Source organism: Orbicella faveolata, unplaced genomic scaffold, assembly GCF_042242905.1.
Source record: "Orbicella faveolata isolate gen_17 unplaced genomic scaffold, um_ofav_v1 contig_12, whole genome shotgun sequence".
Lineage (NCBI taxonomy): Eukaryota > Metazoa > Cnidaria > Anthozoa > Scleractinia > Merulinidae > Orbicella > Orbicella faveolata.
Genome location: NW_028301539.1, coordinates 13,549,553 through 13,567,267, shown reverse-complemented (window position 1 = coordinate 13,567,267; position 17,715 = coordinate 13,549,553). Strand labels below are relative to the sequence as shown.

Sequence of the window (17,715 nt, the reverse complement as noted above, 5' to 3'; positions counted from 1 at the left end):
CTCATCAAAACTAGCTAGGTCAATACAGACCAGGAGTGAATGGTAGGGGTTATACGGGAACTGTGTTATGAGTACTGTGTCAGACCTATACATTACACTCTGCACTATCTGGGTTTTTCTCACTAGTTTGCCTTTCTTGCTCGATATATGTGTCCTATGTGCCACATGGCACAAAGGGAACAGTTAGTTAGCTCGATATATAAATGATATATGACCTATGGATTAAAAACTCTGTTTAGTGGCATTACAGTTTCCACTGTTTACAGAGGATCCATTTTCCAGGTTGAGTGGCTGACAGCCACTTTAATTCATGTCTAGTTTTTATCCTAAATGTGTTTCGAAGAAATTGATTACTATCGCTGTGTGTTGATGAAAGTTTTCTGACAAATGTTTTACTTAATATGACATTCTGCACCTTTATCCTTAGTGTTTATTTGTCTCTTCAGGCTTAGTACACCTCTGCCAGAAAAGATTTCCATGGAGCTTGCATCTCTTCCCGATTATCTTGTTGGTGATGTGACTGAATTCTTGCTCTTTGTAAACATGTAAGTACTGAGAACTGATTGTCACTTAAGTGTGAGGGGACATGACTTAGTTTAGTTGGTTTTCTAGTTATACTGCTTTGCACTCTTGAAATTTTACATTCATTTAATGTAACCTCTGGAACTAAATTTCTGTTAACCATCATCAGTTGAGAAGGTGATGAATTGACTCAATTTTCTTGGCTAGAATTTAACATGGGCTAGAGTGCAATCCCCTTAAAAAAAAAGCCTGGATTGTGAACTTGTGCTGTAGAAAGTCTTAAATTTTTGTTCCTAGTGTAAGACTGGTACACTTATTTAACAAATGGTAAACGTCATAGCGTGCACTATTGAGTTATGGATGCACGCGGGAGGTTGCCAAGCATGAAAGAAACGTAAGAGTCGCACGAGGCTATCGCCTCGTGCGAGTCTAGCTTCTTGAGTGCTTAGCAAACCTCCCAAGTGCATCCATAACTCAATAGTGCACGCTATGGCGTTTACCATTTGTTTTATAACATAACATTGAGACATTGGAACAACAGAAGTCCTTTTATTGAGTTACATCACAAAAAAATGTTCGTGTAGTCTTACGTGACAAGAGAAAACAAGCGCATGAAAATTCATTCATGACAACCGACTGCACACCAGTAGCTTGATAAAGTTTCATCTTCAGACAACTGTGAAGACAGTTTCGCATTTCTGGCAGAAGAACGTCGGCCATTACTTTGGAAACAATGTCTGTCAAAAGATTTTGCTTTGTAAACATTAGCACACACGTCAGTAGCGTACACCCATGGGCAAATAGTAGATGCTAAATTAACCAATCAGAGCGTGCACTTTGCTTTAGTTATGTTATAAATGGAAAATAGACAAGTTACAATAAGTTTGCAAACGTGTGTTTATTTGAACCCAGTAGTATAGTGAAATGCACACCAATCAGGGCAGTATCTTTTAGCACTGTACCTGTACTATTTTTAGTGCAGTGTGCACTATTGAGATGGTTTTGGGAGTTGCCATCTGCTAAGGCACTAAGCCATAAGGCACTAAGCCACAAGGCACTAAGCCATAATACACTAAGGTATAAGGCACTGAGGTGTAAACTTTAATGTTTGTTTAATTAATTACTTTCAATTAATTAATTGATATTAATTCAAATTCAAATTCAATTAATTAATTGAAATTAATTAATTACCCTATGGGCAAGGAAGTGGTGGGGGTTGTGTGAGACAGGTACTTGTGTGCTCTACGTAAAACATGTTCAACCTACACTGTTTGTGGACATCGCAAAGCTATATGTTTGTTTCAGGTAACCCCTTGCTCTCCTTATGGTACTATTCTCTCTGAAACAAAGGAATCTGCCCTTGATGCATGCACAGTTAAGTCTTCATTTGTGTCTACAATTTACTCTCCCTCGAAATAAGTATTCCCTCAAAACAGGTATTCTAGTATTGGCCTTATTCTGATGCTCCATTTACTGTGGTTAAGCCCAGGACTTTGTCAATGGGTTTAAAAAGAGTTCAAAATTTGATAATCAGTTGAGGAATCATAGTCATTGGTATACACTAACATGCCATCATGGCTTTGCTTTTCACATTACTTGAAATTTTGAAAGAAATGAGTCTTAGCCGCTTCACAACTTGGTGATTTGTAAGACAGGAACAACTGTATTCAGTGCAAAATACACTATTGCAATGGTGAGGGAGCTTTTGTCTGTGATGGTATTTGCCAGGTCAGTTCCCATAGATATCATTTGCATTATGTGCAGTTCGTGAAAAATGAATTAAGTCCAAACATTTATGTTTGCGCAAAATTTTTCAGTTTGTGAATGCAAGTCTCAATCAAGTAGCGCTGTTCATGGAGTAATACTGTCTTGCTGTTAAAACGTTTCTTGGAGTCAATACTGAGATACTCATTCGAAGCGGTTTTCTCTGTCAAAACCAAAGAAATTACTGACAGCTAGTTATGAATGAGAATATGGTTGGAGTTTTGAAATTTGTTCTTTGTGCAGGTTAATGAAACGAGATATTTTTATTTTTTAGTTTCAAATGGGGCGTCAATAAAACCCGGAAAATGGAACATTCCAAAACATCCTGGGGCATCGCATTATTATAATGATTATGAGAAAAATATGTTAAATTAAATTTTCAAAAATTTAATTGAAACAAATGTAAACTGGTATCAGCTTGGAATATAAAAAACAAAATGAAAAAAAACAAAAAAAAGTAAAAAAGAAAGGAAGAAAAATAAAAATGACAACAATGAATGAAGGCTCGCAACTGAGTAGACTAATCCATTTCTTCCAGTCGTTCGCCATCAGTTTAATCACATGACTGTCCCTTATTCCCAGATTTCATTCTTCATAGAAAACCAAGATGGTGGCGTTCGAACTCTTTAATCAGACCAAAAAATATGGGTCCACGAGTGTGATTTCTTTATTCAATTCATTACATTAATTCAAAGTTATGCATGTACACAATTTCTCATGAAGAAATAGTTTTTCCATGAAATAGAACTCTTCAGCATTGAGTTTCTTGTCTAAACTTCTTCGAACTGCTCGAGCTATGATGATTTATTAATAACAACTTGCCTGTTACTGGGGCTTCCGGAGTCTAAACTTGGTGTCATAGTGCCAGGCATTCCTAGTGGAGAGTGTGAAAACTGGGGATGATAAATTGCAACATGAAGACGGAACAGTGACAAAACTATGGCTACTGACTTAACAAACAACTGTATGATGCTCAGACGAACACCCCAGATGTTGATGAAATCAGGGATCAACAAAGGAAACGCAATGAATTACCTGGCTTTCATCATCCGAATCGTCCATGTTTGTGTTGAAAAACATATTGCTGTAAAGTGACGTAATGCAATTAGCGGGAAAGAAGAGGAACCTGCACTCATTCTGGCCAGTTGAATGAATACCCAACGCTCCCAACCCCTGCCCTGCTGACTCCCCTACCCCCCAAAATATCTTTTCATATTTCAAGCTGATACTATTTTATTTTTGTTTATTTCAGTTTTGAAAATTTAATTTTACATATTTTTCTCTTAATTATTATGATTATTTGATGTTCCAGGATGTTCCGGAATGTTCCATGTTCCGGGTTTCATCAGTGCCCGTTTGAAATGGTAACTTGACACTTTTGATTTTCACGCACAAGTAGTTTCAATTAAAACTAATGAATCAGTGACTCTTTTTCACACGGTCAGAATAAACAAACAAGCCAATCTAGTGGCACATCCAGAAACTTTAACTTGATATAAATGTTTGTAAATCTCCTTTTTAGTCTCTTCAGCAGCATTTTAATATCTTGCATTAATGGCAATTCTTAAACATGGAGCGATCCTATATAACGAGGCTGAGGTGTTCAGCCTGCCAATCACAAATCCCAACAGGCAACCAATGTTCCCCTTTGATTGGCTTATTCACTCAGGTCTAACAGTGCGTTGCCACAAAATCCTGTAGAGCGATCGGATGCAATTTTCTGTTTTATTTTACAAGTAAACAATGCCTTTGAACTAAATGAATGATAGCTTCAGGAGAAGAATTTACAGAAAAAAGTGACTTTTTTAATTTCGACGTCATAATTTTGTTCCTCCACTTGCGAAAGCCTATCATATGAATTTGAGCTGTTCACTCAAATTTATAAAATGTCGTGTCTAGTTCTTTTGATGCCAGAGTGTCTTTGCTCCTTTGAAGATTAATGCCGTTACAAAATAAGTTTGGAAAGTAAACCTCATAAAAAAAAAAACAGATACAGGCAGACTGCGAAGGTAATATATTATATCTATGGTAATATGGTTATTCTTCAGCCAGTTATCTAAAAGAGATTGCATGAAGTGAACATTGGCTGCTTTTGTAATCTTGCTGCTAACATTTAGTCGGCCTTTTACAAGCAGAATTTTTGTTTTGATTGCATTCAGGGTATTTTTGGTCGACTTTGTTGTTTATGTTCTATCTGGAGGCGATATACCTGCCTGTATTACAGAGACAAGTATATCTATGGCAAATGAATTGTTACAATGGGCTTTGGTCCACTCAAATGGCACTGTATCTCTTTCAGTTTCCGTTGCTAATTAGATTAGCCTGTGATGTTGAAACGAATCCTGGACCTCTCTTTTTTATGGAGTCATCAGAAACGGTTAAAAGTAATCATGTATCATCAGAAATCAACCAAACGTGCAATAGTCCATCCATGGTGATGTTAGCATTCAGATTAGCTCAGATGGGATTAAGACCAGTAGAAGTTGGTGGTGCAGGGGACTGTGTTTTTAGAGCAGTTTCACATCAGTTATATGGCACTGCAGCTTATCAGTTACAGGTATACGCAGTTGGAATTGAGCATTTGAGGCATCACCCTGAACAGTTTATTGAAAGCAATATTGAATACTCACTGTTGGGATATTTAAATAACATGTCTAGACAGGGAACTTGGTGTGACAGCCTTATTATACAAGCAGTTGCTAAATAAAAAAAATGCATTAAACTGCACAATTTATATCACAGAAAGTGCTGAGAACTTTGCAGAGAGTAATGTGAGACATCCTGCTAATGTGGATTTCTGATAGTCTATAATCGACAATCACCTTTGAACTGGACATCAATTAATGCATTTTTTCTAGAAGCAATCAATCGAGACTGTTGCTTTAACTTGCTCGATAAATAGAAACTCAAAAAATATGAAAAATTTTGATAGTTTCGAATAAAATCTAATGCCATTATGATATTAAATAAAAAGAAAAAAATTGAGGTCATTTGCAGTAATCTTTCCCTAAAAAAGAAACCTCCAGAGTTTCAAATTTTTTTTAAAAAGAGAGATTGCAAAAGCTGCCAGGCATCTCTGGTAAATTTAGAGCACCCGGGAAGGGGCATGGTGACTAGAGAAACAGGACAGTGAAGCACAGTTGTCTCATTAACCAACGTGGCAACATACGTAAGTTCTAATTTCCGATTCATAATGCACTGCACTTATAAGGCTGTAAATCACTTGAATATCATTCAAAAAAAGTCTAGTGCTAGAATTTAAGAGAGATGAAACACAAAAGTAATAAGGCTGATGGACAAGAAGCTCTTCAGAAGCATCCTGCTGTTCATTGTATTTTACATGTGAGTGGCATTCAGCTTGGCGACTTTACACCACTTAGTAATGTCAAGGGATTTGCCACTTACAAGCTCTCTCAACTACATAATATGTGAATGTCCATGCGAAAATATGTCTTATGAAACCTGCCAATTTGGGTAAAACCAGGTTTCAAAAGGGTTTCCAACGGTTTTAAACTTCGGAAACCAGGTTTCCAAAGGGTTTCTAAAGTGTTTCCAAAGGGTTTCTGAAGAGTTTGCAAAGGGTTTCTAAAGGGTTTCCAAAGCATTTCCAAAGGGTTTCAAACTCCTGGAACTGGGTTTCTTAAGGGTTTCCAAAGGGTTTCAAACTCCTTGAAATTGGGTTTCTAAAGGGTTTCCAAAGGGTTTTTAAAATCGTTTGCAATGGGTTTTAAAAGAGTTGCCAAAGGTTTTTTGATTGTTTTTAAGGCAATCCCAACAGGTTTCCTATCCTATGAAAGCTTTGAAACCCCTTGATGAAATGTTGCTTGTAATGTAGTGTGATAGAGCATCTTGAGTATTTTAGATTATACCTGCAACGCATTCTTCCAGTCTCCACGGAAAAGCTATCTTAGACATTTGCTCAAACCTTATGGAGGCTTTTTCTTTTAACACTGCAACTATAATATTAATGACTATCATATTAATTCGATTTTTTATTTAGAAATGCTGCAGCGGTGGTCTGAATTTCGCTCAAATTTTTTAACGGATTCTAAAGCTTTTGACTCTATAATTTGGAATAATTGTAATAATTATAAAGATGGACGGCAAACCGATCTGTTATCATATTTATATGAATGCTGGGGTAATTTTTATCAGCAATTTAACAAATGCTGCCCGCTTTAGGAGCGACGTTCTCGTTTTTTTCTCTTAGTACACGTACTTTCTGTACTAACGGATTGCCTTCTAGCTCAGTGTCTTTTAGTTGTCTTTAATTTATGGGTAACGGCCGTACGAACGTGGCAACTCCTTATCAAAGGAAATTGAAGAACATAAGGGCCGTACGAACGTACTAACTCCATATGAAAGGGAACTGAAGAACGTAAGGGCGTACGAACGTACTAACTCTATATGAAAGAGAATTGAAGAACGTAAGGGCCGTACGAACGTGCTAACTCCATATGAAAGGGAATTGAAGAACGTTAAGGGCCGTACGAACGTACTAACTCCATATGAAAGGGAATTGAAGAACATGAAAGGGACGAGCTTTAATACTTACTAACGACTTTCTAACTTGATGGCTTAATATACGTTGTTTTTGCCGTGCTTACGTACTAGCGTTTCTAAGGTACGAGCTCATTTTACAATTGTCCGTACCAACGTACTTGCGAACTTCACGGCTTTTGTTGTTTTTGCCGTACTTACGTACTAGCGTTTCTAAGGTACGAGCTCATTTTACAATTGTCCGTACTAACGTACTTGCGAACTTCACGGCTTTTAATATACGTTGTTTTTGCCGTACTTACGTACTAGCGTTTCTAGTACAAAGATTTTGGAGGGAGGAGGGGAATTTGTAGAATTGTGCGTACCTCTGGATATTTGTGGCTCTGCAGTCGGTGAAAATCTCATTTCATGTCAGTTGACTTGTCACTTTTTTTTTGACATGAATAAAACGTCAAAGCGATCAATGATAATAGTAACAGTATTAGAAATAGTAATAACATGATCACCCGAAAGTGGCTTTATTAGGTGTTAGCTATTCCTCGCCTTGATACATTCAAGGTATGTCTACTAAACAATTGACCGACGATATCGCCAAGAAATCAAAGTTTGACACCAATTTCTAACAACTGATTCTTTGAAACTTATTACGGACAATTTGCTTTGTTCCGAGTCGATCAGCGCATGTATCCTTTTCTAAATTTAATACGAACACCAGTTACTACGGACAACGGACACTGTCCGGTGGAGGTCGAGTGGCATGCTCTCACTCCGCAAAGTTTAACCTTAAACTACACCTCACATTGTTGGGTAAAACCTGCTATTCAAATACATTGTTTTACACTTAATAATATTATCATCTGGCGTTATAACGTGAAAACGTTATCATTTAAATAGTCTTTAACGTGAATGAATAGAAAACCCATATAAAACATTTCTTTTTCCCTGAATTAAACCTGTTATTGAATGGTGGAAAAATGTTATTTTTTTGGTATAATCTAAGGTTCCCTGCGCTTTTGGATCAATTCAGATGAATGGTATATAGTCAGGAGAATTAAGTGTGAATTACGATTTCATATCTTCCTTGATATCTACGCGGTAATCTGAAGGCATGTTATACTAATTTCCAAAACAGACAGGCTTCATTATACGAATGTCTCACATTTACTGTATATAATAATTTTGTTATTAAGTAGAATTGAATCGTCATTCAGCTTAGGTGAAAACGCTAAAACGTTAGCGAAAATGACCTTTAATGTAAAAATTAAAGCTGCATTAAATTGACACTTATGAACATAAGGCATGGAAAAGTGATTGATCTGCTGCCCTTGCTAATCAGAACCATTACGTTTTGTGACTCAGGCATAACTTCCCCCGCTAGCTATATGCACGGATGTCGATATTGAGGTTACTCTAAAATAAGTGAGAAAGGAATTATTAGACATTCCCCGATCTATAGCAAAAGAGGCGGTACCAGTGCCAAATCTATGCCTATTGTCACGAGTGGAGTCCAGCCCACATGACGGTATTGAGAGAGAAAGGAGATCGGCAAATAAGCTCCTAGACAGTCTGACACCACTCCAAGTTGCTACCAATCTGGTTGCCAATAGGAGTGAAAACAAAATTTGGTGAATAAATTTTCTAATTCGGCAGCCAGAGTATTGTTTCACCGATAATTATACCGTCCTGTCACTGAAGCCAGCCCCACTGAGCTTGTGACAGTATACACACTGCTTCAAACATCTCTGTATATTGCTCACCAATTGAACCATTGCACAGTTATTTTTGATCTTGATCACGCAATTTATGCAGGCACTGGAGGTCATTTGGCTTAAACAATAGCAGGTAAGTCGACATTTATTTGGAAGACTCTCTTCCAAATAAATCTCGCCTTCATGGTATCCGTGGGAAAACGGTTTTGAGATACTGGTATTGCTGAGATACTCACCGGATGTGGCCTTGCAGGCTCTTCTTTCTTTCGCCGGAATTGGGCCTTGCAGGGTAAAGACTTTTGCTTTTGATGGAGGATTATGCATTGTAATGTTTCCGTCACAACGCAAACACCTTGTCACTAGAGGTGCCAAAAATTTGGTAAAGCAGTATTTCCCAACTTCGCTCATTTTCCAGAGTTGTTCATCGGGCAGTGGATTAGAGGCAATAAAATTGGGGCAACTACTCTCCAAAAAGTTAACATAACAGTCCACTTCTCGTTTAGACAGGGAGGACAGCGAGGTTTGACTTGCAGACACCATTTCATAAATCAACACAGAACGAAGTGAAGCACCACCATAATCACTACACTTCATGACAAAGGTCTTCGGAACATGATGAATAGCAGTCTTCAGGAAAAGCACTCCCTGAAAGGTTATTTTGGAGGATAAAATAATCAATGCTTCCTCTTCTTCCACTTGCTCCATTCTCGAGATTTCAATCCCCCGTAGAAAAGCAATGTTGGCAGACAATTCATCTCGGAAAGCTTGTTTCGCCGAAAAGCGTTTCTCCAGCGACTCCAGAGAAAATGATTCCGCATTCTTTCTCTTTTTTGTCTGTTTATCCATTACGTTAACAGTTGTCTTCAGGAATCAACGTCTCATGCTGCTACGACAAGTACCTTCACTTAGGGCAGTTTACGGGAACTGAATGATGTCTGCGCATGTGTGAGATGTCATCACATTCAGCGCGAACTGAACAATAAGGAAGGAACCAAAATTGCACCTAAGTGTAAAATATCTTTTTATACCTTGGAAAATGACAATTTGAACAACTCGAGGTTTTTTTTTCGCAAACAAATGCCGAGGAATACAAGCAAACTTGTCGTTAACGCGGTAAATATTTAGTCGTCCCGTCGTTTTGTAGCAATAATATTTGTCTCAAGCGGCTCAGACGCTTTTTTAAAAAACGAAAAGCGAATCACCACCGGAAAAAGGTGACATGGGAAATGTGAGGAAATAGTAGATTGTTGCACGCAACTTGCATCTTGTATGGCGACTTGAAGTATTCAAGCAAAGAGTAATTTATTTGAGGAAAAATCAGCTCGCAGTCAGGCCTTACATTGGCAATCAGAAGCATTCTTTTGAAAAGAACGATCTTCGGCGAATTTTGTAGTCTTTGAACGGTTGTATCTGGAGTCAAGGTTTACCAGATTCGGGATTCAGTTTGGCCGTCCATTAGTAAACATGCAAGATGTACACTGTAACTAATGACACTATAAGCGCAGTAAATAGCTTTCAACCCACGGCCCTTACGTTCTTCAATTCTCTTTCATATGGAGTTAGTACGTTCGTACGGCCCTTACGTTCTTCAATTCCCTTTCATATGGAGTTAGTACGTTCGTACGGCCCTTACGTTCTTCAATTCTCTTTCATATGGAGTTAGTACGTTCGTACGGCCCTTACGTTCTTCACTTCCCTTCCATATGGAGTTAGTACGTTCGTACGGCCCTTACGTTCTTCAATTCCCTTTCATATGGAGTTAGTACGTTCGTACGGCCCTTACGTTCTTCAATTCCCTTTCATATGGAGTTAGTACGTTCGTACGGCCCTTACGTTCTTCAATTCTCTTTCATATGGAGTTAGTACGTTCGTACGGCCCTTACGTTCTTCAATTCCCTTCCATATGGAGTTAGTACGTTCGTACGGCCCTTACGTTCTTCAATTCCCTTTCATATGGAGTAAGTACGTTCGTACGGCCCTTACGTTCTTCAATTCCCTTTCATATGGAGTTAGTACGTTCGTACGGCCCTTACGTTCTTCAATTCTCTTTCATATGGAGTTAGTACGTTCGTACGGCCCTTACGTTCTTCAATTCCCTTTCATATGGAGTTAGTACGTTCGTACGGCCCTTACGTTCTTCAATTCCCTTTCATATGGAGTTAGTACGTTCGTACGGCCCTTACGTTCTTCAATTCTCTTTCATATGGAGTTAGTACGTTCGTACGGCCCTTACGTTCTTCAATTCCCTTTCATATGGAGTTAGTACGTTCGTACGGCCCTTACGTTCTTCAATTCCCTTTCATATGGAGTTAGTACGTTCGTACGGACCTTACGTTCTTCAATTCCCTTTCATATGGAGTTAGTACGTTCGTACGGACCTTACGTTCTTCAATTCCCTTTCATATGGAGTTAGTACGTTCGTACGGCCCTTACGTTCTTCAATTCTCTTTCATATGGAGTTAGTACGTTCGTACGGCCCTTACGTTCTTCAATTCCCTTTCATATGGAGTTAGTACGTTCGTACGGCCCTTACGTTCTTCAATTCCCTTTCATATGGAGTTAGTACGTTCGTACGGCCCTTACGTTCTTCAATTCCCTTTCATATGGAGTTAGTACGTTCGTACGGACCTTACGTTCTTCAATTCCCTTTCATATGGAGTTAGTACGTTCGTACGGCCCTTACGTTCTTCAATTCCCTTCCATATGGAGTAAGTACGTTCGTACGGCCCTTACGTTCTTCAATTCCCTTTCATATGGAGTTAGTACGTTCGTACGGCCCTTACGTTCTTCAATTCCCTTTCATATGGAGTTAGTACGTTCGTACGGCCCTTACGTTCTTCAATTCCCTTTCATATGGAGTTAGTACGTTCGTACGGCCCTTACGTTCTTCAATTCTCTTTCATATGGAGTTAGTACGTTCGTACGGCCCTTACGTTCTTCAATTCCCTTTCATATGGAGTTAGTACGTTCGTACGGCCCTTACGTTCTTCAATTCCCTTTCATATGGAGTTAGTACGTTCGTACGGCCCTTACGTTCTTCAATTCCCTTTCATATGGAGTTAGTACGTTCGTACGGCCCTTACGTTCTTCAATTCCCTTCCATATGGAGTAAGTACGTTCGTACGGCCCTTACGTTCTTCAATTCCCTTTCATATGGAGTTAGTACGTTCGTACGGCCCTTACGTTCTTCAATTCCCTTTCATATGGAGTTAGTACGTTCGTACGGCCCTTACGTTCTTCAATTCCCTTTCATATGGAGTTAGTACGTTCGTACGGCCCTTACGTTCTTCAATTCTCTTTCATATGGAGTTAGTACGTTCGTACGGCCCTTACGTTCTTCAATTCCCTTTCATATGGAGTTAGTACGTTCGTACGGCCCTTACGTTCTTCAATTCCCTTTCATATGGAGTTAGTACGTTCGTACGGCCCTTACGTTCTTCAATTCCCTTTCATATGGAGTTAGTACGTTCGTACGGCCCTTACGTTCTTCAATTCCCTTCCATATGGAGTAAGTACGTTCGTACGGCCCTTACGTTCTTCAATTCCCTTTCATATGGAGTTAGTACGTTCGTACGGCCCTTACGTTCTTCAATTCCCTTTCATATGGAGTTAGTACGTTCGTACGGCCCTTACGTTCTTCAATTCCCTTTCATATGGAGTTAGTACGTTCGTACGGCCCTTACGTTCTTCAATTCTCTTTCATATGGAGTTAGTACGTTCGTACGGCCCTTACGTTCTTCAATTCCCTTTCATATGGAGTTAGTACGTTCGTACGGCCCTTACGTTCTTCAATTCCCTTCCATATGGAGTAAGTACGTTCGTACGGCCCTTACGTTCTTCAATTCCCTTTCATATGGAGTTAGTACGTTCGTACGGCCCTTACGTTCTTCAATTCCCTTTCATATGGAGTTAGTACGTTCGTACGGCCCTTACGTTCTTCAATTCTCTTTCATATGGAGTTAGTACGTTCGTACGGCCCTTACGTTCTTCAATTCCCTTTCATATGGAGTTAGTACGTTCGTACGGCCCTTACGTTCTTCAATTCCCTTTCATATGGAGTTAGTACGTTCGTACGGCCCTTACGTTCTTCAATTCCCTTCCATATGGAGTAAGTACGTTCGTACGGCCCTTACGTTCTTCAATTCCCTTTCATATGGAGTTAGTACGTTCGTACGGCCCTTACGTTCTTCAATTCTCTTTCATATGGAGTTAGTACGTTCGTACGGCCCTTACGTTCTTCAATTCCCTTTCATATGGAGTTAGTACGTTCGTACGGACCTTACGTTCTTCAATTCCCTTTCATATGGAGTTAGTACGTTCGTACGGCCCTTACGTTCTTCAATTCCCTTTCATATGGAGTTAGTACGTTCGTACGGCCCTTACGTTCTTCAATTCCCTTTCATATGGAGTTAGTACGTTCGTACGGCCCTTACGTTCTTCAATTCCCTTTCATATGGAGTTAGTACGTTCGTACGGCCCTTACGTTCTTCAATTCCCTTCCATATGGAGTAAGTACGTTCGTACGGCCCTTACGTTCTTCAATTCCCTTCCATATGGAGTAAGTACGTTCGTACGGCCCTTACGTTCTTCAATTCCCTTTCATATGGAGTTAGTACGTTCGTACGGACCTTACGTTCTTCAATTCCCTTCCATATGGAGTTAGTACGTTCGTACGGCCCTTACGTTCTTCAATTCCCTTCCATATGGAGTAAGTACGTTCGTACGGCCCTTACGTTCTTCAATTCCCTTCCATATGGAGTTAGTACGTTCGTACGGACCTTACGTTCTTCAATTCCCTTTCATATGGAGTTAGTACGTTCGTACGGCCCTTACGTTCTTCAATTCCCTTCCATATGGAGTAAGTACGTTCGTACGGCCCTTACGTTCTTCAATTCCCTTTCATATGGAGTTAGTACGTTCGTACGGACCTTACGTTCTTCAATTCCCTTTCATATGGAGTTAGTACGTTCGTACGGACCTTACGTTCTTCAATTGCCTTCCATATGGAGTTAGTACGTTCGTACGGCCCTTACGTTCTTCAATTCCCTTCCATATGGAGTAAGTACGTTCGTACGGCCCTTACGTTCTTCAATTCCCTTCCATATGGAGTAAGTACGTTCGTACGGCCCTTACGTTCTTCAATTCCCTTTCATATGGAGTTAGTACGTTCGTACGGACCTTACGTTCTTCAATTCCCTTCCATATGGAGTTAGTACGTTCGTACGGCCCTTACGTTCTTCAATTCCCTTCCATATGGAGTAAGTACGTTCGTACGGCCCTTACGTTCTTCACTTCCCTTCCATATGGAGTTAGTACGTTCGTACGACCCTTACGTTCTTCAATTCCCTTCCATATGGAGTTAGTACGTTCGTACGGTCCTTACGTTCTACAATTCCCTTTCATATGGAGTTAGTACGTTCGTACGGCTCTTACGTTCTTCATTTCCCTTTCATATGGACTTAATACGTTCGTGCGGCTCTTAGGTTCTTCAATTCCCTTTCATATGGAGTTAGTACGTTCGTACGGGCAGTATGTTCTTCAATTCCCTTTCATATAGAATTAGTACGTTCGTGCGGCCCTTATATTCAAGGGTCCGTATTTGTAGCCATTCACTGCACTGTTGTCTCTCAAACTTTAGTTTCAGTAAAACTGCTTATTTCGCTCGAGAGAATGTCACTTAACTGGTACGTTATTCTAGCGTACTAACAAAAAAACCCTGAAACACAGTCCTATTCCGGGCACGGTATACAATTTAATGTATTCTCACAACAATGTTGAATCCTTTAACATAGCAAAGGATAAGGGACTGATAGGCTCAAATTACATGACGTGGTCTACTTTATCACTTTAGGTAAAATTTATTTATGGAATTGCCGCAAAAATAAACAAAGCCCTCTCTTTTTGCCTTTCGAAGTTATAGTCAAGAGAAAATATGAAATTGAAAAGCATATAGCCTCTCAAAGCATCTTAAGCTTAAAACATTTTTAGGCAAAATGGAACCTTGTTTTGAATAAAAATCCAATTTTTTTGGAACGGAGTAAGTGCAGCTTGTTTGTTTGTTAATTTTCTTTTCATTCTATCATGGAATTATGTAAATTATGTAAATTTATATGTATATTTATGATAATTTAAATACATGTATTGTAATTGTATAAAAAGTATCTTGTTAACACAAGAAGTAATTGTGTAGTTAGAGTACAATGTAGAATAAGATTTGTATTATCAGTTGTGTAGGCAGAGTATCTGTAGTATTCGTAGTGTGTAATCGTAGTGTAAGTAGTAATCATAGTGTAAGTAACAGTGGTATTGTAAGTAATGTCAGTAGTGGTGTAAGTGATATTAGAATTGTAAGTAATGTAAGTATTGTAGGTAATCTTAGTATTGTAAGGAGTGTTAGTAGTGTAAGTAATGTTAGTATGTGATAGTAAAGAAAAAAAAGCTAGTTTTTCTGCTAGCAAAAGTTTTGTCTTTTGGCATGCACTGGTGAGTCGACAACTGCCCTCTGAAGCAGCACGGCAAGTATAAAAAAAAATTCTGCAGTGCAATTAGGGATAAATTGATGATTCAAAACAGACAAAACGTACACAGAATTACGCATTAACAAACAAAATATTCAAAAGAAAAGGTCGCATCTCACACAAATGTGCAAATGATGCTTGTCATTGATCTCTCATGTAAACAATAACCTATTCACACTTACATTCGCTTACCTCTGCATATGTCCGAAATTTTCACCACTAAACTTAAAGAAGTTTGAACTAAAACTGTATGGAAAAACAAAACAATGTGTCAAGTTCCCAATGTCCAAGGACAAGGATGGAGTTCTAAAGGAGCATACTTGGAAACAGATTGAGCCTCGAGCCCTTGAACTAGGTAATAGCCATCTTCATCACAAGGTGCAAGGCAAAGAACTGTTTGTGAGAGAGGCCCAGTTCCACCCATCCTGTCGGAAGTCATTTAACCTGAAGTGTGCCAATTACCTGCGTGATGCAGCCCGAGCCAAGGACGGTGGCAAAACAGATACAGATCAGTATCGCAAGGCATCTGTACATCTGAAGGCATTCGCTGCTGTGCTTTCCAGATGAGTGCAAGAAGCATGTGGTCATTCCAGGGCTATTCGACACAGGAGTTAATTATAAGGGCATGGTGACAGGTAACAAGTGCAGGGGCTCAGGCTACTTTGAGGTCTTAATTGAGGCTAAGGTCGTCACCACTGGTTGCCTGAGTGGCATGTTGAAGGGGAAGACATACCCTAAAGCCCTTTTGTGCCTGAAAACAGTTAGTGAAGCTATGCAGAGGTTGATGTTAAGAAAAAGGTTGTTGTTACTCATCGTGGTAGATGGAATAATAAAGTGTATTATCGTTTGTCACACGATGTAGTCACTTAAGATGTAGATCATGACGTTTCGACTGCTCACTGCTAGTCTTCTTCAGGCGATAAGGTCGACTGATTGCACGGTATAATTTATATCACAAAGGTTGGCTGTGATTGGTGCATTTTGATCCTCCTATTGTTCCATTGTTCCGACAAGTAGCTGTTCCCTCAGTGGTCTGCTGTTGTACCGTTCTCCTGTTGTTGTGTTTTTTGATCGTGGGGATCCATGCTTCAGGAATTTCAATTCCACTATCCCTGTTGATGTTATTAGGGTGAAGTCTCATGTGAATAGCTTCCTTGACCCTACGTGTGTACCAGTGAGGATCTCGATCAATAAACTTGACTTCATTCCAGATAGGATAGTGGCCGGTCTCGTGGGTGTGTTCAGAAACGGCAGAGGTCTGGGTACGGGCAAGTCATATATCCCTGTCATGTTCTTTGATCCTCTCCTGCATAGATCTCCCTGTTTCTCCGATGTAGACTTTGCTGCACTCACAGGGAATCCTGTAGACAACACCATCTTGTTTAGCCGGGTTCACGGTGTCCTTTGGTTGCACTAAGTGTGACCGAAGTGTCGTGTCGGACTTGAAGACGGTGCGAATGCCTTGTTGTTCTAGGCAGCGGCGGAGAGACTCAGAAACTTCTTGGACATAAGGTGAAACGGCGGTGGATTTAAATTCCATGACAGGCTCTCTTCTTGGGGTTGTTCGTGCCTTTGTGATCTTCTGCACAAACGAGGAGGGATATCTGTTAGAAACAAGTACAGATGACAGATGTTTCTTCTCTCCAGCGATTACTGATGGTTTGGTCACGAGACATTCAGCCCGGTCGTACAGACACTTCACAATACCGCACTTTACTGACTGAGGGTGGTGAGAATCATACGCTAGGTACTGATCAGTATGTGTTGGTTTCCTTTAGACACTGGTGGTAAGGCGGCCATCAGGTTCTCTATAAACTGACGTGTCAAGAAAGGCGATCTTGCTGTTATTCTCGATCTCCATGGTGAAACGAATTGATGGTTGTTGACTGTTTAGGTGTTGCAGGAACTTGTCAACTCTGTCCCAATCCAGGATGGTGAAAGTATCATCTACGTAGCGTTTCCAGATCTTAGGCTTGCAAGGTGCGGACTCTATTGCTTGTTCTTCAAATATCTCCGTGTAGAGATTAGCAATAACCGGTGATACAGGGCTCCCCATGGCTGCGCCATCTCGTTGTTCGTAAATCAATCCGTTGTACTGGAAGTACGTAGATCTTAATACGAAATCCAAGAGGTCCGCGATTTGAACTGGTGTAAGTGTCATGCGGTCAGCCAGGCTGGTGTCGTTCTCCATTTTTTGTAGTGCGGCTTGTACGGTGCCCTCGATCGGTATGTTTGTAAACAGTGACTCTACGTCGAAGGACACCATGATCTTGTGGTCCTGGATCTCTTCACTGGCGATGGTGGAGGCGAAGTCAGTTGAGTCTTTCACTGTGAAGTTCGAGTTACCTGCAAGAGGAGATAATACATTAGCCAAGAAAGCAGACAGGTTGTATGCAAAGGTGTTGACACATGACACAATTGGCCTAAGTGGTGGGTCGGCCTTGTGGATCTTCGGCAAACCATAGATCCTAGGTGGTTGTGTGTCGGGGTCTGATCTTATTATAAACCGTCTCTGATATGTGTCCATTCCGTTTCAGAGTTAACAGCTTCTCAGATAGCTTTCGGGTCAAGCGGTCTGTCAGATCTTTGTTGAGCAGCTGGTGTGGTCTGGAATCAATTAGCGCTGACATTTTTGCGTGGTATGTGTCAGTGTCCAGGATTATGCTGGCACGACCTTTATCAGCCGGAAGGACCATGATGGA

The 17,715-nt window shown here is 40.0% G+C and overlaps 2 protein-coding genes across 4 annotated transcripts in view; both read left to right on the top strand.

Annotated features, from left to right (window-relative positions):
* LOC110057937 (ubiquitin conjugation factor E4 B-like) overlaps nt 1–17,715 on the top strand; it is a 320,893-nt gene that overhangs the window by 207,275 nt on the left and 95,903 nt on the right. For all 3 annotated transcript variants that reach the window (XM_089283777.1, XM_089283778.1, XM_089283776.1), the window contains one exon: nt 447–545. In XM_089283777.1, coding sequence (XP_089139903.1) covers nt 447–545 — 99 coding nt within the window. The remainder of the gene's footprint in view (nt 1–446; nt 546–17,715) is intronic.
* Nucleotides 5,462–15,878, top strand: LOC149116758 (uncharacterized). Its single transcript, XM_089283472.1, has 2 exons — nt 5,462–5,714; nt 15,148–15,878. The coding sequence occupies exons 1-2, from the start codon at nt 5,554–5,556 to the stop codon at nt 15,578–15,580; spliced, it is 594 nt and encodes a 197-aa protein (XP_089139598.1). The 5' UTR covers nt 5,462–5,553; the 3' UTR covers nt 15,581–15,878.